We start from the raw sequence: 26917 nt of genomic DNA, 5'->3' as shown, positions 1-26917 counted from the left end.
TCCAACTGTTAAAAATTGCTTCAAGGATTACTACATGTACAGAACCCACTTTCTAGTATGGGTATGACCATAGCAATGTTGTTAAGGAAGTACTATTTGCCTTTATTGCCTTCTTAATTGACTGACTGGGGGCCTTTGTTACTCTCAACTGAAGAAAGTCCTCAAAACCATAATTAATTATAGGTTTGTCCCTCCACAACAGCACCTCAAAACACCAAAGTATTGGCTACCCTCATAATGAAACTTTACCTGAACTACAACTTATTCCTTAATAGTGTTGGAAGAGATTTGCTTGTTAATCCTTTTTGATGCCATTCATAATTCTAGGTATTGATGATTCAGCCTTCCCAGTAGTACTTGAATTGTATAGAGAACTCTTGGGGATTGACATGGCTTCTCCCTCTAATGGTAGGTTACAGACACCACAGAGTGTAGGTGGAGTGTAGATTTCTAGAAAGATATCCAATGGTGCTTTCCAAACAATCCTATCTAATGACTGACTCTACCTACACACATACAGGGACAATTTTTTTTTCACATAGCCTCCCATCCTTGCCTCATCCTATGCAAGAACTTAAAAAGATTCTTGCTTTAGTAATAGAATGATTTTTATGGCATAGGGAAAAAAATTCTCTATTTAGATGTCAGAGCTGAAAATAAAATGCATAGAGAACTAAACCGTATTTAAATGTTACCAATGGTAATACTTTGCTTATCTTATTCTCAGTTTTGCTGAGATGCGTAAGTCCATATTTTCTGTTAGAAAGCACCTATAAAAATCTGTGATTTCTTCTCTCCATGCTTATTTGGACCATGTTTATCTTTATATTCTATAATCCAGGCAAAATTACATTCTCATTTCCCTACGCTATGTCCAAATCTTCATTAGTTTTCTGACTTGATTTAATGCAGTAATTGATGACTGTAACATAAGCACCCACATCAGAATTAAGCAGGGAGGTTTAAGAGAAGTGCTGAGAAATGCCATGGAAACCACGATGATTCCATTCTTCCTAGAGCAGTGGTTCTCAACCTTCTGGCCCTTTCAATACAGTTCCTCATGTTGTGACTCAACCATAAAATTATTTTCGTTGCTACTTCATAACTGTAATGTTACTACTGTTATGAATCAGAATGTAAATATCTGATATGGAGGATGGTCTTCGGCAACCCCTGTAAAAGGGTCTTCCAACCATCAAAGGGGTCGCGACCCACAGGTTGAGAACCGCTGTCCTAGAGGCATGCAAGGCTGGGAAGGTGGGAGGCACTGGCATGCACATACACTGGTGGATTCAGCAAAAGCTGAGCTAAGTGGTGTGGAGGGGTATTTTTGGAGAGTAGTTTTCAAAAAAGGCATGGCTGACAGAAGTATTAAAGTCTAGAAAGTGGGTTCTGTACATGACAGACTCTCTTATAGTGCTGAAAAGCTCTGTTGAGATCCTGATTTGGCTCAGAAATACACATACATTCAAGGGCATAATATTGGTTCAAACATAACAGAGTAAGGGAAAAGAGGAAATTGTGCAATGAAATACATGACAGCTGGAATGACCACTTGCCTTTGGTTATTTACCTGACTGAACTAGCAATAGCTACCAGTAGGTTTTCCTTCTTTTGGAGGCAACTTCCCACTGCATTAACATTCAACAGAGGTTGCTTTGAAAGTGATGGTGCAAATAACAATGCCAATAAGGTAGCTCATGACATCAGGAGCTCCACACGTCCTCCATTTACTGTACTCTCGAGACTTATAAAACAGCCCCTATAACCCTATCCGTTTATCATTCTGAGTCTCAGTTTCCTTATCTATACAATGAGTTTGAACCAGGAGATTAGATGGAGTCTGAGGCTCCTTGTAGATTATAAGTTTACTAGAGGCCCAGTGCACACATTTGTGCACTGGTGGGGTCCTTCTGCCTGGCCTGTGGGGATTGGGCTGAAACCGCCGGCTCTCTGACATCCCCCGAGGGGTCCTGGATTGTGAGAGGGTGGTTCTCAGGTGATGCACCCCAGAATTGGGCTCCCTCCTCTCTTGTCCCAATATTATGTCACTTTCTCTCTGTATCTTTCTCACTTCTTTCATCTCACTTTACCCTAAGTTTGGCAGTAACTGACGACTTGTGGGCATTTAGCTGCAAAATGCAATTATTTAGCAAACAGGATTTACTTAGCCTGGGATCTAGTCAGTCAAGGGCAGGACCCTGCTCAATGTCAGGCTCCCACCCAGGACCTTCTGCCCAGGCAGAGTCCTGTGGCTGCAGGAACCTCCCTCTTCCCACCTGAGCTGCTCCTTCACCTCCTTCCCTCCCAGGAGGTTGCCCACTGGCACTACTGTCTGCCCAGGAGGAGGGAAGCTGTGGCTGGTTTCCCAGCCAAGAATGGTAGCAGGAAAATTCGCTGCCTCCACTGGAAATCGATAGTGGATGGGCCAGCGTGGGCACCATATGTCAGGGCCACAGCCAGTAGGTCCTGCACATCTCATCATTTAGCTAATCGAGTCAAAAAGTTTCTGTAAGGGCCAGACCCACAACCTCTACAATGGGCTAGATGCCCGGTGGGGAGCCAGATCCGAAGTGGGGAGCCAATGGGCTAGAGGCCCGGTACACGAATCTAGAGATCAGGCTGAAACTGGCTCTCCAACATCCCCCAAGGGGTCCTGAATTGCAAGAGGGTGGTTCTCAGGTGATACACCCTGGAATCCTGGAATCGGGCTCCCTCCTCACTGGTTCCGGGTGTGTCACCCAAGAGCCGCAGCTGCCAAGTTATCATAGCTCGGCAGCTCCTGCATTGAGTGTCTGCCCCCTGGTGGTCATTGCGTGTCATAGCTACCGGTCAGACAGCTGAACAGGCGACTGATCGCTTAGGTTTTTCTATATATACTAGGGGCCTGGTGCACGAAATTTGTGCACTGGGAGGGGGGGTTCCTTCAGCTCAGCCTGCCCCCTCTCACAGACTGGGAGCCCTCAGGGGATGTTCTACTGATGGTTTAGGGGAGCGGGCCTAAGCTGCAGTCTGGCCTCCCTCTGCAGGAGTCGACCAAGCTGATCAGGGGAAGGCGCCAGCCCCATCACCCCACTGCTGCAGCCACTGCCAGCCACCGCAGCCACCAAGGTGTTTTCATCAACACATACTCCAGTCCCTTCATCGTGAAAAAATGACAACTTTCTTTAGGCATTTTTAAGATATGTCTTTCATAGGATATGACATTTCTTTCTTTCTTTTATCCTCACCTGAGGATATGTTTCCATTGATTTTTAGAGAGTGTGGAAGAGAGAGGCGGAGACAGAGAGAAACATCAATGTGAGAGAGACACTTTGATTGGTTGCCTCCTGCATGAGCCCGGACCTGGGCCCCGGCCAGGGAGGAGCCTTCAACCTAGGTATATGCCCTTGATCATAATCAAACCTGGACCCTGCGGTTGGCAGGCTGAGGCTCTATCCACTGAGCCAAACTGACTAGGGCAGGATATGACATTTCTTAGCCCCTACAGCAGCGGACCTTCATTTTTTCCTCCGGGAGTGAGGTGGAAAAACCCTGGATGACTTTCTTGGATTCTTATAACCCAAGTTACCAAGAACTGCAAGTGGCGGCATACAGGGAGCTTAGCCAATGAGCGGCCAGAAAAGGTGTTTACACTTGAACTGGTTTGGCTCAGTGGATAGAGCGTTGGCCTGCAGACTGAAGGGTCCCAGGTTTGATTCCTGTTAAGGGCATGTACCTTGGTTGGGGGTACATCCCCACTGGGGAGTGTGCAGGAGGCAGCTGATCGATGTTTCTCTCTCATCGATGTTTCTGACTGTCTATCCCTCTCCCCTCTTCTCTGTAAAAAAATCAATAACATATATTTTAAAAGAAAAGGTGTTTCCTCTGCAGTTCATGTGCAGAGGACCCCCTGCATTGTGTCCACTGGGCTAGGGGCATGTCCCCGCCACCAGGGGGAAGAGGGGCATGCCCCTGAGGGCAGCAGCCAGCCCCGCATTGTAGGTGCCAGGCTTGGGGGTGTGCAGAGACCCCGGCCCATGCGTGCAGCAGCCGCTGGGTCTCCGCACGCCCCCGAGGCCGGCAGCCAGCCCCGCATTGTGGGTGCTGGGCTGGGGGGCGTGTGGAGACCCCAGGCCACTCGTACGGCAGCTGCCAGATCTCTGCATGCTCCTGAGGCCAGCAGCCAGCCCCACATTGTGGGCACTGGGCTGGGGGGTGTGCAGACCTGGGCCACATGGTGGCCACCACTGCCAGGGGCATGCCCCCCAGGCTGGCAGCCCCGCATTGTGGGCGCCGGACTGGGTGGCGTGGACCCAAGCCACAACTTGGCACCAGTGCACGCGTAAGCGGCCATGGGGCAGGAACATCCACTTGGCACCTGTGCCCGTAGGCCCAGAGTGGCCAGGGGCATTCTGGGACTCCGGCCACTCAGGGCCTACACGCATGCCTACAGGCTAGGAGTGGCCTGGGTCCCAAGGATGTTCTGGGGACCCAGACCGCTCGGCACCTGTGTATGCAAATTAACCCATCTTTGTCAAGTTAATTTGCATACTCACTCCTGATTGGCTGGTGAGTGTAGCAGAGGGATGGTCAATTTACATGTTTCTCTTTTATTAGATAGAATATAGATAACTCAAAATTATCTTCTCCTTCCCAAACCACAAAATTCCTTCTGGATGAGGAAATAAGAATAGGTCCTTCATGTCCCTTACATCTTGGGAGTCATCAAGAAGAGGTTTTAAATTTAAGGAGCCTACCTCAAACTATTTTGGGATTTTTGAACCTTGTTCTCCCAAACTGAATATCCAGTTCCTGAGGAGAGGAACCTAATTTTGGAGTGGGGTAGTGAAGACTGGGCTACCTGCATTTAACATAGAGTTTACATATAGACAGGTACTCAATACTGGACTCCTTAGTGAGAAATTTTACAATTAAAATTTAAATCATTTGTACCCCCTTATTTAACCAGTCAGAGTACCCATGAGATATTTTGGAATGTGTTCATGAATTATATGTTCATATACTGTTAGACAATTATACAAAAATGTTGGCTGAAACAATTGTTACTTGGATATGTAGGCTAAAGGAAATCACAGGGCAGATTTGAGCCAGCAGAATTGAAGGGCTAATCTGCTATTATTCATTATCTGAATTTTCTTGTGGCAGGAAGCCAAAGGAAATTCAGAGGTCCTGGTGAGCCTGCACAACTTATGTTGACATGGGTTTCTCCCTGGTCCAGAGTGCTGCTTTTGAAAGGCTCCCTGGATGGCATTAATCCCAAAATAAACACACTATGGCTCTCATGAGACACATGAATTACTTTAGCACATTCTCATAGCACATAACCCAAAGGAAAGGTGCTCCATTTTAAAATGGAAAAAAATTGTCCATCCTCAAAGCTCAGCATATCCTGGCTTGTGACATTTAAAATTACAAACCAACATCTGCTCTGAAGAGGATACAACATTTATCATTGGACAATCATTGAAAGAAAATTTAGGACATATATAATTATGTGAAGTTCCACACACAGCCCACATTCAGAGCTGGCCCATCCAATATCTAATTGATCATTTCTTTTAAAGGACAATAAAACAAATGTTTTATTTGATGTTTCATTTTAAATAGTTCTCTCTATTCTTTCTAACCCATACACATGGACATTTCTTTATTCGGTACCTATTACACCCCACTCAACTGGCCACCCATGCTTAGTTCCAAGCACATGGGTTACCTTGTCTTGAGTTTCCTTCCTTTGGGAAGCATGTAGCTCATAATAGAAATGACAGTTGCATCTTCTTCCTGATAATGCTTGAGCCTCCTCTTTATCTGCTTGTTAAGAGTAAACTGAATAATTGTGCCTAATTTTAATGTGTTATCTAATGAAGGATGGAGCATCCTACCATCTAACCAGGACTTTGTTCTTTCTCCAACCTTTGCCACCAGAAACATGGCCACCAACTCTCTGCCAGTTACTACAATAGAAGTCTCAATTCACAAAACACCAGCAAAGTAATACAATCTTACTTTCAGCTGTCAGCAGACATAAAGTTACTTTAGTTTTCTTAAAGCCACATTTTCAGTGCATAAGTGCTTGTTCTCTTTCTGTTTTGCCAGCAAAATAATCCCAAATAAAATGTTAAGAAAATTGCTATACAGTGCTTTTCTTTCTTACTTCACTTCAATACCACCATTAAATATCTATAAAATTTGACACATAGTGATCATGGAATGGACAAATCAATCATTATTTTAATGTGAAGCTAATAACATTTCACCTTCATGAATGTTCAGATGTATAAACAATACTAGAAGTAAAATGACTGTGAAATTTAAAATGTAACTAAAATGGGAGCAGTATTGGTTATTTGAATCTTTGGTAATATGAGCTCTTCATTCTGGTGGTGCTCACTTTAGCTCTGTCCAATTCAACACCTTCAAAACATTTTTGTTCAGGAAAAATCAAAGCATTTGGAAAAGTTTTAGCTGCATTTTTATTGGTTAGACTCCAAGTTGAATCTTATCCATATTTGGACTTAATTAACATGGGCCAACCATAGGTGTGCAAATTTTCTGAAGGGATCAGGCACAGATGGGAGAAGATATTGTATTTTTGTCCTTCCCAGCTAGTACTGCTCAATGCATATGGGTATTTTCTGCTATGCTTTTATTATATTTGCTAAATATGGACCTTCCTTGTTAGCCACTGGCACTTTAGTCAGTGGAGAGGAGTAGAATAGCTGATGAATCAGCAGTGTTGCCATTCATTTCTCCAAATCCCAAGGTCAACAGGGAAAAACAGGTCTTATATTTTCTTATTTGGAATTATCTAAGAGGATAGTCTAACTGTACAGCTAATACCAACTTGGGGCTTAGGTTCAGCCTGAGACAATATTGAAAAAATAATTTATCTCTGGTGCCATTGCCACACTGTTCTGAACCCTGTTTTTCACCCAGTATCACCCTTCTGTTTGCTATTCTCAGTATCAAAGTCAGCTCTTGAGAATATCACTAGGGAATCTGGGAATCTATCAACTCATATACACAAAGGAGGAAATGACTAACAGTTCTTGAAATACAATTATCTTCCTATATTTGCATCTTAATAGTCATGGGGGCTTTTAGTTAAATGTCTATTAGTTGATTATATATAGCAGCTAAGAGTTGAAAGGTGTTTGAGCAAGGACATGCATTGTGATCTTCCTGGAACTCCTAATAATTTACACAGTATGAATTTTCAACCTTTACTTATATGGAAAGCCTTCCTAAATATAGCCACATCTGAGCCTGCCTATGAGCCAGGTGAACAGCTCAAGGCCAGAGTGAGCAGGACTTGCTCTATGCTTTATATGATGAGTGACTTCAAATAAGTCATTTAATTACAGAGCTTTCAGAAGACGAGCTTAAAATTTTCATTTCTTGCCTGTCTAGCCAAACTTGGTTTTTGCTTTCCATGGATCAAGATTGTTTTGTGGGTACCATGTGTGTTGATTCAGGAACTTCAAATAATTATGGAAAGTCATACTTCCCTGATAAACCAAAAGGGTTCTCTCGGGATCTAGGTCTGTATGGGTAGATTATCTACTTACCCAATCAGTGTGAGACCTTATGTAGGCACCAAGAGAATAATTAAAAGTCCTTTTCTTGATTCAGTTCATGTGTCTGATTTACATAATCTGGAAGGATTTTTTATATGTGTGTATGTTGTTGATCTGTTTGATTTTAATAAAGCAAGTAGTAAATATATTAATATATATAGAAACATGAAGAGAGAATAAATACCTAGAAGGAAAAAAATTAGAAATCCTTTTTTATCTTTGCCACAAATTCTCCCTCCCCAACTTTTCTAGCTATAATTATTGTTAACAGTTCTATCTATCTGTCTATCTATCTATCTTGGAAGGATTCTTTAAATGGGGATTCGAAAACAACTTTAACAAGTATTGAGATATATTTCTTTAAAATAATATATTAACATATAACATGTCTTATTAATATATTGATATTAAACTATGATCTACTTCATGAGAGAAACTGTTCTTTCAAGTATCTTATATGCATGACACCCAATAAATGCTTGCCAAAAATTGCTGAATAGATGTACTAGATTACAACTCAGGCAGAGTTCTGTTTAACACTAACTCCTCCTCACTAAGAACCTGGAACTGGTCCTCCTGTGTATTCTGCCCTCATCCCTGACTAGCACCATAAGCTTTTGTAAATTTCCAGTTGAGTCTAACCCAGCCATGGGCAAACTACGGCCTGTGGGCCGGATCCGGCCAGTTTGAAATGAATAAAACTAAAAAAAAAAAAAAAAAAAAAAGACCGTACCCTTTTATGTAATGATGTTTACTTTGAATTTATATTAGTTCACACAAACACTCCATCCATGCTTTTGTTCCGGCCCTCCGGTCCAGATTAAGAACTCATTGTGGCCATCGAGTCAAAAAGTTTGCCCACCCCTGGACCCAATGCATGTTGCAGACATCTCCCTAACTGCCTCTGAAGTTTCTCCATAGCTGATTTTCTACTCAGAGATCAGAGACAGTGCCCTGATGCACTGCCACTGCCCTAAGTAGAGTTCCATTGCCTATCTTTGCACATTCACGTGTGTTAATAGGCATTCTGGCTTGGCTTCCTATCTGTGGCACCTGGCAGATGTCCTCCCATCTCTCTTCGCAGCTATCCCAGTTTTCTAGGCACACCCACCATATTCTTGGTTGCCAGTGGACTAACCTTGGTTTCACTGCCCTGACTTTACAGAATGCCTCTCCATTGTGACAAAGGCTCTTGATTAATCCCCCTTGTCATTAGTCCTGGGTCCAGTCACTTAGAAGCCTCCTTGAGCCTAATTGTCTTCCCTGGTTTCGAGTAGAAAGTAGTATTTCTCAAGAGAGTGCTAGTGCTACTGAAAAATTGCGGAGCCTTTCCTTAATCCTCTTTCATTTCAATATTGTCTTCTTTTAGTCCAGCGGTTCTCAACCTGTGGGTCGCGACCCCTTTGCGGTCGAATGGCCCTTTCATAGGGGTAGCCTAAGACCATCCTGTATATCAGGTGTTTACATTATGATTCATAACAGTAGCAACATTACAGCTATGAAGTAGCAACGAAAATAATTTTATGGTTGGGTCACAAGATGAGAAACTGTATTTAAAGGGCCAGAAGGTTGAGAACCACTGTTAGTCTATCATGGAGACCATTGATTTTCAACCATTGTGCCACAAGAATCTTTAAAATATGTAATACCTGACTATTTAGTCAGGGGCACTGACCTGTTTCCCCTCAGACTGTCAAATAAAAAAATGTCAACAGCCAATACAACAATGGCCGTCTGGTGTGAATGAATCAACATAACTTTTCTTTGTCAGACCAGTAAAAAAATATATATGCTTTTTTGGTGTGCCACAGAATTTTAGTAATTAATTTACGTGTGCCATGAGATAACAAAGGTTGAAAGTCATTGTTTTAGACAGTAATTAAAAGTCATCCCTTAGAGCAGCCGTGGGCAAACTACGGCCCGCGGGCCGGATCTGGCCCGTTGGAAATTAATAAAACTATTGAAAAAAAAGACCATACCCTTTTATGTAACGATGTTTACTTTGAATTTATGTTAGTTCACACAAATACTCCATCCATACTTTTGTTCCGGCTCTCCAGTCCAGTTTAAGAACCCATTGTGGCCCTCGAGTCAAAAAGTTTGCCCACCCCTGCCTTAGAGCATGCTTGAAATAGTGCTTTTAATATCTCTATCTCTATCTCTACCTATAGATAGATACAGATATAGATATAGTTATATATTATTGTTTTTAGAGAAGAAGGGAGAGGAAAAGAGAGATAGAAACATCAATGATCAGAGAGAATCACTGATTGGCTGCCTCCCGCACACCCCACACTAGGGATCGAGCCCACAACCCAAGCATGTGCCCTGCCCGGGAATTAAACCGTGTTCTTCTGGTTCATAGGTCCACATTCAACCATGGAGCCACACCAGCTGGGCTGAAAAAGTGCTTCTTAAAATGTGCTCCAGGACACCATTATCAGTGCTACCTGGGCTGCTTATCAAGAGGGCCTGGTAATCTGAATTCCTACCTCGCCCCTCAGATAGCACTATATCCACCAGAGTTCGAAATCCACTGTGTTAAAGGCTGTCTTGATCAGACAACCATCCTGGCAGTGCCTTTTAATCCACTGACTCCCTAACTTTTCCATCCCTCTTTCCATGTGTGAGTTATATTAATGATACACTTTTAGCTTGGCTTCTAACTTGCCCCCAGGCTAATTTCACATAAGGTCTAGATGGGTTAAGATGACATTCTTGTTCAATATTTGATGTATTCTGCAAATCTCTGACATTAGCATGTCATATGGTTCAGAAATTTCAAGGTACAACTGAGAGGAAAGATTCAACAGACCTACATTGTAGAGAAAGTCTGTCCTTAAGTTATTGGGGAAAGAGTGGATTGTGTTATAGGATGTTGGATGACAAAGCCATATCAGGGCAATAAATATCTCACCTATATACCCAGAGTGCCAGAAGGAAAGTAGGGGAGGGCGGGGGTAAGGGGAAGAGATCAACCGAAGGACTTGTATACATGTATATAAGCCATACCAATGGACATGGACAACAGGGGGATGGGAGCATGAGTGTGTGTGGGGGGGAGGTTGGGGGTTAATGGGGGGGATGAGGACACATTTGTAATACCTTAACTAATAATAATAATAATAAAAAAAAACAAACAAACAAAAAAGAATAAAGAATTCTTAAAAAAAAAAAAAAGAAGTATTATAACTTGCACTTAAGGCTTTCATCATATTTAAAGTGTGCGAACTCACCTATGAGAGGAAATCCTTTAAGCTGGTCACCTTCACTTAGTTTAGCATCAGATAAATGTTGAACAGCATGATGTTTTGGGCCCAGAGATTTAGTCAAGATCAAATAGCTCTTTTTTTCCAAATATTTTTTTATTGATTTCAGAAAGGAAGGGAGAGGGAGAGAGAGATAGAAATGTCAATGATGAGAGAGAACCATTGATTGGCTGCCTCCTGCATGCCTCCCACTGGGAATCGAGCCTGCAACCTGGGCATGTGTCCTGATCAGGAATTGAACCATGATCTCTTGGTTCATCCGATGATGCTCAACCACTGAGCCTTGCCAGCCAGGCAAGGTCAAATAGCACTTTAAGAGCCAGCTGGGTCAACCAACCAGTTCCCTGGATCCACAGTGAATGTACTCTGTGAGGCTGCCAGGGAAGGTTGGAGGGGTTTTTTAAAATGACAAGTCATGAGAAGTCCAGACACCTGAAGAAAAATGAAAGGGGTATCCCTGAGCAGGTACAAGACAACTAAGGTGTCTACAATCCACTCTGCTGACTTCATAGACAAGACAGGATGATAAATTAGCAATCAATTCTTTTACTAAGGAGGAAATGTGGTAGAGTGGGAAATAATAAATCAGTGATGGCGAACCTATGACACGTGTGTCAGAGGTGACACGCAAACTCATTTTTTTGGTTGATTTTTCTTTGTTAAATGGCATTTAAATATATAAAATAAATATCAAAAATATAAATCTTTGTTTTACTATGGTTGCAAATATCAAAAAATTTCTATATGTGACACGGCACCAGAGTTAAGTTAGGGTTTTTTAAAATGCTGACACGCCGAGCTCAAAAAGTTCGCCATCGCCATAGCTGGTTTGGCTCAATGGATAGAGCATTGGTCTGCAGACTGAAGGGTCCCAGGTTCGATTCCGGCCAAGGGCACATGCCTGGGTTGCGGGCTCGATCCCCGGTGGGGGGTGTGCAGGAGGCAGCCAAACAATGATTCTCTCTCATCATTGATGTTTCTGTCTCTCCCTTTCCCTTCCTCTCTAAAATCAATAAAATATATTTTACAAAAAAAAAAAAGGTTCGCCATCACTGTAATAAATGAACTATGACATCATTTAAAGTTAGGTTCAAATTCAACTCTGTTCACTTACTTGTGACGTTGGGAAAATGGCTAATCTCTTCAATTTGCTTATCTCAAAAACAGTAAGAATACTATCTGCCTTGTGTGATGGTACTCCATGATTGTAAAGTAATGACAGTGCTTGAGCAGAATTGTGATTCTTAATACTATCATCATCATCATCACTTTTTAATTTTTACTTAAGTATTTTAATCCTAAAAGAGCACCATAGGTCCTACCCCCTTTGATTTCCACAAACTGCTGAGGGTTTATAGCATGCTGCATAGAATGTGCTAAATGTGGTCCCCAAACAAAAATATAATAGCAATATACTCGAGACCAGGGGTCCTCAAACTACGGCCCGCGGGCCACATGCAAATACAAATATTGTATTTGTTCCCGTTTTGTTTTTTTACTTCAAAATAAGATATGTGCAGTGTGCATAGGAATTTCTTCATAGTTTTTTTTTTTAAACTATAGTCCGGCCCTCCAACGGTCTGAGGGACAGTGAACTGGCCCCCTGTTCAAAAAGTTTGAGGACCCCCGCTCGAGACTCTCTTGCGTTTACTGAACAAAACACAGAAGCTCCCTCTTGTTCTTACTTTCCAAATAAGACAGACTACTGTAACCATTAGAATTAACTCTCCCAAAATAGTACATTGGCAATCTTTGTTACAGGCAAGCCAATCACTCATTAAAATGTGTCTTTCTGAAAATTTGTTTTTCTCTTCAAATGGTTTTCTTTTCCTCAAGAACATTTCACTTGTAATGGACTCCAAATTCCAGTACCACTAAGTTTCTTATGAACTAGTAGTTCCTTTCTGAATCCAGGTGCCTCTGTCCACCATAATGTTGTAAAGTTAAATAATTAATTTGAATCATTCTAACAACGTGAACACAGTCCTGCCTGGCCATGGACCTAGCCACCTGACCAAGGCTCAAAGACAGGTAGATGGAGCTTTCTGGCTTTCCTTCACCTTGATTTGCTTTATTTCTAGTGGCAATTTGTTAGCAACTTACAGAAGAGGCCAGGCAAGTTTTGCTGGCTTCCTGCGCTTGTCTTGTTATTTGGCAACACTCTATGGGCTCTGATGCCCAGGCTCCTCTCTCCTAAATCCCTAATCCTTTCCCATTTCCGCAAGATAAAAGCCTGAAATTCTCCCTGAGAGTTTTAGAACACTAATTCATTCATTTGTTAAACAAATATCTATGGACTACTTACTCTGTGCCAACCACTGTTTTAGGTGGTAAAGAACAGAGTCCCAGCCCTTGTGGATCTTGCATTGTAACAGGGGACAAATAAGTAAATAAAAAGATAATATTTGATTTTAAAAACTAAAAGGAATGGAAATGATTTACAATGTCTGCATCTATTAATCATTTAAACTTTAAGCAAGGTGTAAGTAAAGCCAAGAACTGGTTTTATGATCAAGGTGAACTGAATAGGAGAGTAGTAAGGAAGGGAAGTGAAATTTTGGGAGACTTTGTTTTGTTCTCTTGCCTTTAAAACTGAAATGTTTGCTCAGCCTCTTACTCTCAGTAAAGAAGCAGGGCCTCCCTGTAAGAAAACTATATTCCTTCCCTTGTACAAACCGTAGCTTGTATGTTGGCCACAATGACAGTGGGGGGATGTGTGATAATGCTTCAGGAAATGAGTTCTTTAACAAAAATCAAATGGAAGATGGGCAGCCTCAGCTCACTGCTCTCAGGTGCAATGGCCTTAATATTTTAGATTATGAAAAAAGATGAGAGAGCAAATCTGACATGTTCTAGGCAGTGTCTGCCAGCAAACAGCCTGAATCTCAATTAAAATACTTTGTGAGACCCACCAAAAATAGATGGAGATCCAGAGTAAAGCAGATAAAAATTGTTCACATTTTAGTTTGATGCTGTATGTGTCCATCTTATTTGATGCAATTTCTGCATCTGTACAAAATATTAAGCTCATTTTACCCAAAACTACTTTTAAATAAAAGAACAGCTTAAATAAAGAAAAGCAGTGGTGGTTACTTTTGAAGGTTCTTGACTGGAAAGAGAGCACAAGGGAATATTCTGGGGTAATGGAAATATTCTAAAACTGGATCTGGGTGCTTGTTAAGTGGGTGGATAGAGATATAAAAAGTCATCACGGTACGACTCAATATTTGTATAATTTCACTGTGTCTTATAGTAACTTCAATGAAAAAGGAAGAAAAAATAAGTAAAGGGCAAGCCCGCATTTCAGGCCTGCAGATGTATAGTAAACTAAACATCATAAACTATGGGCTCTCCAGCCTGTGAAGGGACTGATTTAGATCCCTACAATTGCTTCCCATTTGCTCAACTGATTACATGATTTAGCACACCATGGAGCTGTTAACTTGCCTCCTTGTTATTGGCACCCATTGGGTTCCAATACTAAACCCATCTAGAAAGGAAATTAGAAAACAAATAAGGAGAAAGGGAAATACCCGCTGAGTTCTCAGCTGAGCCAAAATTCAGAGACAGTTTCATGCTTGTTGGGAATTTCTCTCAATAGGGTATTCCATGCTGGTAATAGTTCACCCTAAGAATTCTGCATCTCCGTAGGATTGTTAGATCTGCCACAAAGGCAGAAATAATTGTGTGTGTGGCTTCTGCTCCCTAAATAAATGTGAAAAGTTCACCTCACAATAGAGTCATATTCAGCAAACCTATGATTAAGAATATTAAAATTGGGTTGTTTCCAATAGCAAACAAAATAGAGTTGAATCCCATGTTACATGCTTGTAAAACTGTATTTATTTCCACTATTATTATTTTCTAATTTCTCATAAGAACTTTATAGATTTTTCTGGGTTTGATTCACTTAAATTATGTACATGCTCACTGATTATTTTTCTATAATGAACTTATTTTTGTTTGATGAAAGTATTTCCTCTTAAAAAATAGGAAAGAATAAATAGATTCTCCTTGAGTTAATAACAGTTTTTAAAAGTCATAGATTCTTTTGCAGTTCTTACTCCTTTACAAAGTGTCAGGTTTTTTAAATTGATTACTAGAGATTTTCATTTTGATCCCTTTACTCTACTTTTATTTAAAAGAGTCCATGTCCACATATGTAATACCCTTTGGAATACTTTGAGCAGTAAAACAATAAAAATAAATAAATAAATAAATAAATAAATCCATGTCATTAATCTCAATAAAACTGTGCTTTCCAAAAAATAAAGTCTCCTATGCTGGAAAAAATTTTTACATATCTATATCTCTAAATGAAATCCATGACTGACAAAAATTATTGTTCCTAAAATGTTAAGTCAGTTGTTGATAACTCAACAATCTATTTTTTTCTCTTTAGAGACATGGTATCTGTGTTCTCAGAATAGCCCACAGAAGCTAGGTAACTTATTTAGCAATGGAGGTAAAATACTGTATGTTTATGGCAAAATTTAAATAATAATAAAAACATAGCAATAGCAGTAGCAGAAGGTTACTGAATAAGACAGAATTTTGTAATTTTACCTTTCAGGTATTGTTTGAAGACATGTTTAATTACATGAAAGACATCTTCAAATAACCTACATGTGTCGATATAGATAATGCAGAATAGACAGTAAAAACAAAATATGAATCATGCTACAAACCAAAAATATCTACTCTTAATATAGTGTTGTACTTATCTCCAAGAATAAGAATATATTTTTACACAATTGAGGTCACACTGCACTGTTTTGTATCTTGCTTTTCCTAATCACTGTTGTATTTTAACAAGTTTGAAGATTGTCAGCATAGATTCTTTGTCTAATCTCACTTCAGATCCCAAATCTTTACTTTCTTTGAAGTATATGCCACTACTTTGTGTTTCATATTATATAGAATGTACCAAATGAAACAGAGGAAGAAAAGAGAAGAGGACCAGTAGGAGAGAGTGAGAATGAGCATGCCAGCAAGGGAGGGTTTCGGTTGTAGTGCCAGAGTCAAAGGGGTCTACAGATATAAAAGAGTTCTTAGAGAAAATAAACAGAACTGGAGCAGTGAACTTTAGAATAACAGGGATTATTGTATTGGTGCTAAATAGAAATAAACATTATTTTATCCTATCCCATCATTTGATAAGGAGATGAATGTTTATCAAGTTTAAGGTCTTGCTTAGGGGACAGAGATAGTTTGAATCAATACTGGTAAGGGAACTCAGATATGCTAATTCTCTACCTTAATTTCCTTCTTGAATCACTGAGGTATAGAAAAATTAAAGAGCAATAGCTAAGCACCATCTCACTGAGGACGAAAAAAGAAAGGGAAATGATAGCCCTGGCTGGTTTGGCTCAGTAGACAGAGCATTAGCTTATGGAACTGAAGGGTTGTAGGTTTGATTCTGGTCAAGGGCACATACCTTGGTTGCAGTCTGGACTCCCAGCCCCAGTCAGGTGCATGTAGGAGGTAACCAATCAATGTGTCTCTCTCACATCAATGTTTCTCTGTGTGTCTCTACTTCTCCCTTCCACTTTCTCTAAAAATCAATGGAAAAAATATCCTTGGGTGAGGATTAACAAAAATGAATGAATGAATGAAATGGTGCAAAAGAGATGGTGGCTCAAACAATATCCTGACGATATAAGGCTTGATCATTGCTGGCTGGAGCTCAGAAAAGTTAAGGAAAAGGGGAGCAGAGTAGCCCTGTTGGGTGCAGAGATGTGAAGACTATGTACAAGCCACTCTCCTCAAATGTTTTTCTTTCAGCTCAAGGATTACATGCTCCAGATTTGTCAAAATTCTAGAATGAATGCTGCAATATATTGTTAACCCACCCACATAGATTATCAAATGAAAAGACATTCAAGTTAAATATGCTCATTTGATGGAAGGAGAACCAATGTTCAATCACAACCAAATATGCTTATCACATCCTTTATTGTCATTGAAGCAAAGCCCACCTGTCCAAAGTATAAATCTAAAACAGTATAAACTTTATGTATTTTGGACAGCAGTATGGGTAAGAGCCCATTTTCCTCATTATTGTATTTCTCAGTGCTCTTCCTGATCCTAAAATAAGCTTGTGTCCAGTGCCACTGGGAGGTAGGAGTCAGAGATTGGAAGATGGGAAATAGAAAGTAAGGGGTTATAGTAAAACTGTACATTATTTTTAAAATTTACCTATAATGGTAAACTTAAAAAATAAAAAGCATTGACCTGTGTGTGAGCTTAGATTTCATTATTTGAATCAATCACTTTGCTTTAATATCAAATGTATTTTTGGTTTGTTTCTCAAGAATCAGACTTCAAAAATTTAAAACACTTACTTTTTCATTTTCTATAACTTTTTTTTTTTTTTTTTGCTAAGGCTCACTTTGACCTTATCCTGTCCCATGGACTTGAAGAATTTTCCAATGGATGTCCAGACATGTACAATGCAGCTGGAGAGTTGTAAGTCACTGCTGTTGAAATGACTGCCTCCTTGTTTTAATCAATAACCTGGTTCTTTTAGTTTGTCATTAATTAAGGAGAAAGACCCATAAGTCTCATTCTCTACCTACTTATCAACTCCCAAGGTCCTAATGAAAGGGCAAGCAAAAGTGTGTGTGCATATCTGATACCTAATAGACAATCTTTCAAAGTAAAATGCCAAATAACTCACTTTCCTCAAAACAAGCCTGATTGAGTAAGCTATTTTTTAAAATGAAAATATCTCCTCAGAAAATTAAGATGATTAGTCATTCAATCTCCATAATGAATTGCTCTCTAATCAGAAAATTATATGTCTATCTTATGCTCATATAGACCATCACCCCCAAAGGAATTTTGGCAGGGAGGGATAATTGATTTGAGGACAAGATACAAGAGACTTAGTCAGAGGCGGATGCAAAACTGAGGGGCCTGAGATGATATGGGATGAGGCATCTCCTGCCCTGACCGGTTTGGCTAAGTGGATAGAGTGTCGGCCTGCGGACTGAAGGGTCCCAGGTTCGATTCCGGTCAAGGGCATGTACCTTGGTTGTGGGCATATCCCCAGTAGGGGGTGTGTAGGAGGCAGCTGATCGATGTTTCTCTCTCATCGATGTTTCTAACTCTCTATCCCTCTCCCTTCCTCTCTGTAAAAAAATCAATAATAAATATATATATATATATATATATATATATATATATATATATATATATATAAAAGAGGCATCTCCTTTAGATGGGCAGTGGACACATAAAGGCATGGTGAAGAAAGTAGAGAAATGCTATCTACTTAGTCCCCTTTATGCCCCAGCCGCGATGCCACTGAACTCTTTGACACATGCCATAAGCTGCTAATGCCTCCAAGGAAATGGCATGTTCAGTCAAGACACATGAATTTTTTTTCTGGCTTGCTCTGACAGTTTCTCTGTTTGTAAAATGTAGAGAATAATAAGTCCTACTGACCTATGAGGATGTTAGAAGATTTAATGAGGCAAGAGCAAGGAAATACTTTTAACTTCTTGGTTTAGGAAAGTAATAAATACAAAAGATATCAACTATTATTTTTTAAAAAAAGAGGCAGTGACAGGGTTTCCTTCTGATCATTTAAAATCACCATGATTTCCCTTGAAACTTCCTACAGAAATAAACAAACTAATAAAATGTCTTTGTTTTAAAAAAAGTTGTCAGGGATAAAATGAGAATTTGATTGACAATAAACTTTATGTATTCTCCCCCCACCCCCATAACCTCTTCTCTTGAGAAGAAAGTTAAGAAAAAACTATTTCTTACATAATGATTCCTTCTTCATATCTTCTCTACTGCTCCAAACTCACCCCTGCCTCAGCCCAACACTTATGTTCTCTATAAATCAGCAACCAGAGTTGCCATTTGAGGCTCCTCCAAGGCTTAAAAAACTCCAATTAGTAAATATGGTTGGTCTTTGCAGGACCTAGAAGTCGAAAATCAAAGAAGAAATAATGTGTTTACCACTAACTTTGAATATGAAGGACAGAAATTACTCCCTACTTTTCTACCCTCATATTACCTCCTCCTTCCCCACCTCTTTACCTGGTATGTCTGCTCCAGGCTGGGTCTTCAGGGTAACTGACAAGACTATTATCATGGTGGCCAGCAAGAAGCTCACCAGACAAAGATATGGGGTGTTTGATGATCTTCTTGTATTTATTGGAGATTCCCAACTACTCATATAGCATTGTAATAGGGTTGGCCATTCTCTCTGTTGCAATTCCTTGTTTTGGAATCCCTTGCTTCCCATATTATTTTTGGCTTTGAATGAAAAAGTGGTCCAAAGAAAGAGGAAAGTAGATTCTAATTGACATTGACATTGATTCTGAGTAGCTTTGGTGAGTCACTAAGCTGTAGTAAACAATGATAAGAATCTATAAACTTAATAAACATGCTGAGGTTATTGGTTAATCAAAACCTCACATAATATTCCTTGTACTCTTCACTCTAATTTTAGTGTTCAAATATCACAAAGGGAGAGGAGAGAGAAATAGCATCTGAAGGAAGAGCAGTCTTCATTTCTGGGGCTTTAAAAGATCCAGAGCACTTTATAGATAATGACCTAGTTAACAAGGAGCTTGGAGACTAAGAACTAACTTTGGTTTAGTTAACTAATAACAATCTTACTTTGGGTGATTCAAGAGTCATATAACAACATGACGTTACATATAGAGAATGTACATATAAATTACTTCATATTTATCATTGTGATGAGTGGACCCATTTTGCAAGACACTAGAACAAATGAATATGCTTGATTTGCATATTCTACAACTCCTTCTTAGGTTACCTCTCTCTAGCTTTCCCCACATGCTAAAGTAACTAAGGACTGACCATAAGAACTTTAACATAAGCTTTCTGAAAACAAAGTTAATAGACCCTAGGAGCGGGGCCAAATGGCAATGGGAATGCTTTAGGCCTATGATGAATTCAGTCTCATTTCTTAAAAAAAGTTTTTTCATTTTAAATACTAATGCTAGCACCATGAATTGCATTTTCTTATTGGATTGTCACAGACAGAGCTCTTTCAAGTAAAGATAGTCTCCAATGGGTTTTTATATTTGTTTGTTTGTTCTTCAGAAAAATTTAGTGAAGAAAATGGACTTCATAGATTCCATTCTCTCATTATATGGAAATAAATCATTCAAAAATAGCTTGTTATCTTCAATTTTGTTGGCTACAAAGGCATGTACTTGTCATGATGATTTCAGCTATTCTATTAAAAATGCTCTTACTGATTGAGCATGTGTCTGCTTAAACAATTTTCTTGTTTGTTTCTTTACATGGCTAGCCTTTCAAGGTTTCTTGGAAAGATGCATTCAATTTTTCACTGTGATTTGTTTATCTCAGTTGGATACACAATGAATGACCTGATATTTGAGTGGTTAAGTGATGGTCCAGTACAAGTTGCTGAAGGATTGACCCTTCCTCAGTTTATTTTAAAAGAAGAGAAGGAACTCGGCTACTGTACAAAACACTACAACACTGGTAAGTTTTCTTTCAGCTGCTAAACCCAAGTGGGCTCCATCTACAGCTTGGGTTATATATCCCATCACCTTAATGGCTGCATTTTTACCAAGAAAATGGAGCTACAAGGGCAAGGGCCTGGACTTGACTCCATCTCACCACCACCCCGCCCAGCCCCGCCAAGATAAGATACCTATACCCTCTGGAATAGGTCAGTGAGCACAACAGAAAATTTCTCCAAAACAGAGAGATAAGAGATTTGGGAATCTTTTACTGTTCTCTTGCTGACCATCTGCTGTAAAATGAGTCTGAGAACCAGTGTATAGGACCTTGTAAGTGGTGCAGGAAGTGTATAAATTCTGGCCAGTTCCTGGCATCCACTTTTGACATGGGACACCAAGTCAATTTGCACTCTCTGTCTTAGTAGAAGAGAGGAATAATAACATAGGTCGTTGTAACCCAGAAGCACAGCTGTTGTGCTCCCCAGGACTGAACAATAATAGGAGTTTGGATGAAAATCAGCTGGCAGGAATTCAGCTGGCTCTAAAGACATGTATTGTCAGTAGTGCTGACAGACACATGGCGGGGGGGTGGGGGCAGGGGGAGAATTTGAGTCAGTAGCAACAGTGGGCATCTGATGTTACCTGGGAGATTATGCCTGCCCAGTAAAGTTAGTTGATGGCTTTTCATATGCATGTCCCAGTTTTGATACCACACAAGCTGAACATAGGTAGGCAATCTAGACATGATAGTTTGTTCAGTGACTGCTCCAGGTCCCTTGCTGAGTAAAATGGCCCATGCAAACTTGTTTTAGCAGTCAACAGTGCTTCCTATTCAAGTAACTAAAACATAATTCCAAGGTGTTCTTCCTGACAAAGAAGAGTCCAACCCTACCTCTTATAATTTGTCTGGACTAAGACAAATTACCTTCTGGAGCTCTAATGTCAAGCCGATTAAAGAGGGGAAGTGTGGAAAGGAGAAGGAACATCTATTTCTTAGTAGTATGTCAAAAATTTTAATATCTTTATATGCACTCTTTTTATAGGGAGTGTAACATTGTAAACAGATTCTAGGAATATTCTAAATGTCCTCAAGCAATTACCCAAAAGGCTAGGAAATGTTTATAATGACTAGATTATATGCATGGCTGATACAAATATATTGTTTTCTCTTGCTATTGATAACACAAAAATAAATACACAATTATTCAAATTCTTTGGGAGGCCCATGTGAACTTTACAACTTTGGAGAGAATGGTTTCAAATGTTACATATTACATGTTATATATTATATATGTTATGCTGTATATGATATACTATACATATATTCTGTGGGTTACATATTATATATGACAGTCTTGCAAATTCTGAAACTCTATCAAAATGAGCTTCAAAAAGGCACAGATTTTGAAAATTAATAACCCCACAGGGTTTTGGTCCAGTGACTCTTTAGATCACTCATTCTTGTACTGTCATTTCTATTACTGGTTAAGTAGGAAAAGAGTTCAACTGCTTACGTAGAGCGAGCATCTTGTAAAATCTTTCAAATCCATCTGTAATACTCTTATTTTTTTAAAATAAAGTGTGAGTCTAATAGGAAAGATAAATTCTAATTGGATTTTAAGTAATCATTTCTTGCCTTCCAGGAAAGTTTACCTGTATTGAGGTTAAGTTTCACTTGGAACGCCAGATGGGATATTATTTGATCCAGATGTACATCCCCAGTCTCTTGATAGTCATTTTGTCCTGGGTCTCCTTTTGGATAAACATGGATGCAGCCCCTGCCAGGGTCGCACTGGGCATCACCACAGTTTTAACGATGACCACCCAGAGTTCAGGTTCCAGGGCATCTCTGCCAAAGGTAAGAAATCTCCTCACTTGACAATAGTGACCTGAGAAGTTTGTCAAAGGTTTTGTAGGCTGGAGGATTCTGGGAATCCAGAAATACCTACCAGTCTGTGACACTGTTGGAGATGCAAATGCAATAAGAGAACAAAGAACTGAGTTTAATATCATTAGAGCTTTGAGGATATGGGTCAACTTCATAATCAGATCAATTACGGGAAAGGGGAGTCAGGGTTATGAGAGAGGAGAAATGAGTGGAGGCAGAAACATTCAGGAATTCTAAGAAGCGCTTGAGTGCTTTTGACATTATGTTGTTTATGAGCCATGAAGCTTGCAGGAATTGAAGATTAATTCAACTTATGCTGTATTGTCAACATTTTATTGGTGAAGTGATTGTGATCTGTATGCTCAGTAAAGTCACTTACATTAATAAAAATTTAAATTAAGCTCCTGGAAGTTTATGCAGAAAAGCCATCTCAATGAATATAAATATATATATATATATAGAATGAATGTACAATATTATGGTGCAGTAAATGAGATACATGAATCTTTCTTATGCCTTAATTTACCATGATGGCTGTTACACTACTATTTTCAAGTGACATAATTACCTAGAGAAAGATCAGTGGAATCCTCCAACTTGGTGGACATTCTGGTAACTGTGGGAGGTTGACAGAGAAGTGTGGGGTGGATATCAGTGACACATAGACATTTTGTGGCAAGTCAAGTAATAATCCATAATGGCTGCACAATCTATTTTTATGTAAGGCAGGCCCTCTGCATTTGTAAATACTACTTAAGCAAGTAATGATATATGCTCCACTTGTGAAATGCTCCAGCTCCCCAAGAGTGTATCTATGTGTGTTTCCCCCTTTCACTGAGTACATTGAGGCATTGGCTTCAATTTTACAGGAGTGTGAGTTCAATTTAGTATTCAGTGTATACTTCCTCATATGGTTGAGCAGCCTCTCCAAAAACCAGTTCCAGAAAATTGAGATGTAATCCCATATCTTTGCTGGCTTGAACTTATTCTCAGTTGTGCTGCATTTCACATGATGAGAAATATTAGATTGTGGTCCACATTATTTCCTATGTTGGAAGATATGGTGACATGTGAAGGTCTGTGGCTATAATGGAGATGGACTGGATGCTGTGAAAATAGCTCTACAAACTTTTCAGGTCCATGCCTCCAAAGATAAATATTAGATTTAGTATGCTAAAAGAGAAAAGAATAGATGTCTTTGATAGTTTTTTTAGAACAAATAGTACAAAATACATGGGCCATATTTCTATTGGAATATAGTTGTTAAAAATACTAACAGCCTTTTATTCAGCTATAAAATCACAAATCAATTTTACCTATTAGAAATTCTAATCCACACTGTGCTCCCTCCCAAACTGGTTTATTTGCTTATTTCTCTTTAGTTATTAGTTACTGCCATCACCGCATGCCATGCCATTATTAAACCCAAGGATGCACAACCATGCATTTTACAATTTAATAGATAGCTAAGATATTGGTGACAAATTGTAAGCAGATAATGTCAAAAGTAAGACATTTAGCCTCCAACCACTTATTGCCATGAAAATAGTAGCCATTTATTTTCAAAGTAAGAGCTTGAGTTTTTAAAAATGTGTTATTCATTCTTATTAGCTATTATGTTTCTATATCAATGGTCAAAACTATTGCTAAGTAAATTGTCACTGATCAGTGATCTTTGCATGTAGAGATAATCAGGAACCAAAAGAGGGCATATTCAAAAATCATTTTTTACTGGGCTCTGAACTCATAGTGGTTATCTTTTTGCCATCAGCAGGTTTATCTTCCTACATGTATTTTTCTTAGGCTATTATTAAACATGGTTGGCTCTCAGCTGACTGTGGAGAGATGTGATTCATATAGATGACAAGTGAGAAAAGAAAATGGGATCAAAAGTGAGTCATGGAAAATAAAGAATTAACCATACACTTACACACAAACACACACATACACATATATAGATACTCATTTTAAATTATAAATACTGCAGTCCCTGAGCAGATGCTCCACTATGCTGACTGTAAAGTTACTCCAGTGCCTGTGGCAACAACCTTTACAGAGTAGGCATGCACATTATTTCAATTAATTATTTTTTAATGTCTAGTTGTCTGCAATAATACAGGGTTTTGGGGAATAAGGGTCTCTCAATAGCTTTTTCATTCTTCAAGAATGTCCTGCATCCTGCATGCAAATGTGTATGTAGTCTCCCTTAAGAGTGAGGCTTTACCAAGAGACATATGAAAACATGCTCAAAGTCACTAATCATCCGAGAGATGCAAATCAAAACAACAATGAGGTACCATCTCACACCTGTCAGACTGGCTATCATCAACAAATCAACAAACGACAAGTGCTGGAGAGGATGTGGAGAAAAAGGAACACTCGTGCACTGCTGGTGGGAATGCAGACTGGTGCAGCCACTATGGAAGAGAGTATGGAGTTTCCTCAAAAAACTGAAAATGGAACTCCCATTTGACCCTGTGATCCCACTTCTAGGAATATATCCCAGGAAACCAGAAACACCAATCAGAAAGGATATATGCACCCATATGTTCATAGCAGCACAATTCACCATAGCTAAGATCTGGAAACAGCCTAAGTGTCCATCAGTAGATGAATGGATTAGAAAACTGTGGTACATCTACACGATGGAATACTATGCTGCTCTAAAAAGGAAGGAACTCTTACCATTTGCAACGGCATGGATGGAACTGGAGAGCATTATGCTAAGTGAAATAAGCCAGTCAATGAAGGAAAAATACCACATGATCTCACTCATTCATGGATAATAGAGACCATTATAAACTTTTGAGCAATAATAGATACAGAGGCAGAGCTGCCTCAAACAGACTGTCAAACTGCAGCGGGAAGGCTGGGGAGGGTTGGGGGGCAGGAGGGAGGGGGGTAAGAGATCAACCGAAGGACTTGTGTGCATGCATATAAGCATAACCAATGGACATAAGACACTGGGGGATAGGGGAGGCTAGGGGACTGTCAAGGGCGGGGGGAAAAAAAGGACACATATGTAATACCCTTTGTAATACTTTAAGCAATAAAAAATAAATAAAAAAATAAAAATGGGATGAGCCCTAACTGGTTTGGTTCAGTGAAAAAAAAAAATAAAAAAGAGTGAGGCTTTAGTCAAAATTATGAGATAACAAGAATATCCCCTCTCAAAACTGTTAAACTTATAAAGGAAATATTTAATTTAGAGTTTTATCCATATGATGGTAAAAACCCCATTGATTTTATTCAAGTTTACATAACCAACCCTAGCAGAATTCCTGGCTCATAATAGGTGCTCAGTAAAGCGCTGATTAGTGAATGAATAGACAATGTTGAATAGTTGTAGTCAAGAGGTATTTCACATGTAATTTATTATTTTTTTAATATATTTTATTGATTTTTTTACAGAAAGGAAGGGAGCGGGATAGAGAGTTAGAAACATCGATGAGAGAGAAACATCGATCAGCTGCCTCCTGCACACCCCCTACTGGGGATGTGCCTGCAACCAAGGTACATGCCCTTGACCAGAATCAAACCTGGGACCTTTCAGTCCGCAGGTCGGCGCTCTATCCACTGAGCCAAACCAGTTAGGGTTCACATGTAATTTAATTGGCAATTAATTTACCCATTCATTTATTCAACTAACATTTATTAAATGTTTTCTCTGTGCCACTCATTATGCTAGGAGCTGGGGAAATGAACTATAAAGAAAACATAATCCTTGCTCTCAGGGGCTTGTAATCTTTAATGTCAAAGACAAATACTTGGAATAGTGATTATTAAACAACTAAAGGCCCCATGAACGAATTCGTGCAAGAGTAGGCCTTCCTTCCCCCGGCTGCTGGCACCGACTTCCCTCTGGCACCCGGGACCCAGGCTTCCCTCACAGCCCCGGCTTTGTCCGGAAGGACGAGGCCGTCTGGTCTAATTAGCATATTATGCTTTTATTATTATAGAGGTGGAATACAGTCAAGCAACACATGACAACAGTTCGCTCAATGACAGACCACATATATGATGGTGGTCAAGATTATGAGAGAGCTGAATTTCCTGCAAAAAACTGAAGGATTTGTGGTTCAGGACAATATACAACAGCCAAAACTGCATGGCCATGACAGTCCCCTGTGTTCCTTTATCTCTCCATTTTGATTTTCTTATTCCGACTGACCCTCAGATAACCTTTGATTCCCTCCTGACAATCACTATTATGGTGATCTATGCCTTACTGATAGCTTAAGATATGCAGATGATACCATCTTACTGGCAAAAAGTAGCAATGATTTGAAACAACTTCTCATCAACATGAAAGAAGTGCCAAAGAAGAACTGTGTTTGAACATCAAGAAGACATACATCATAACTACAAAAGAATCACACAACTTTAACATATTTGATTGACATAAAAATTATTAAATATTTTTGCTTACCTTGGTTCTGTCATCAATTCAAATGGAGACTGTAGCCAGGAAATCAGGACAAAGCTGAGACTTGGAAGTGCAGCAAAGGAAGAATTAGGAAAGACCACTAAGAGTAAAGATGTGTCATTACAGACCAAGACTGAGATCCTCCACACCCTCATATTCCCTATTACTATGTACGGATGTGAAAGTTGAACAGGGAAGAAGGTTGATGGGAAAAACTTGATTCATTTGAAATGCGGTGTTGGAGGAGAGCTGTACAGATACCCTGGACTTTC

The 26917-nt window shown here is 39.6% G+C and overlaps 1 protein-coding gene across 1 annotated transcript in view; it reads left to right on the top strand.

Annotated features, from left to right (window-relative positions):
* The window catches only part of GLRA2 (glycine receptor alpha 2), a 181136-nt gene that overhangs the window by 45821 nt on the left and 108398 nt on the right, over positions 1 to 26917 (top strand). Inside the window, exons 5-7 of the mRNA XM_036305214.1 lie at positions 17235 to 17317; positions 20213 to 20350; positions 21975 to 22189. Coding sequence (XP_036161107.1) covers positions 17235 to 17317; positions 20213 to 20350; positions 21975 to 22189 — 436 coding nt within the window. The remainder of the gene's footprint in view (positions 1 to 17234; positions 17318 to 20212; positions 20351 to 21974; positions 22190 to 26917) is intronic.

Source organism: Myotis myotis, unplaced genomic scaffold, assembly GCF_014108235.1.
Source record: "Myotis myotis isolate mMyoMyo1 unplaced genomic scaffold, mMyoMyo1.p scaffold_m19_p_4, whole genome shotgun sequence".
Taxonomy (NCBI): Eukaryota; Metazoa; Chordata; class Mammalia; order Chiroptera; family Vespertilionidae; genus Myotis; species Myotis myotis.
The sequence above is the reverse complement of the archived record's forward strand: the minus strand, read 5'-3'. Positions and strand labels throughout refer to the sequence as shown.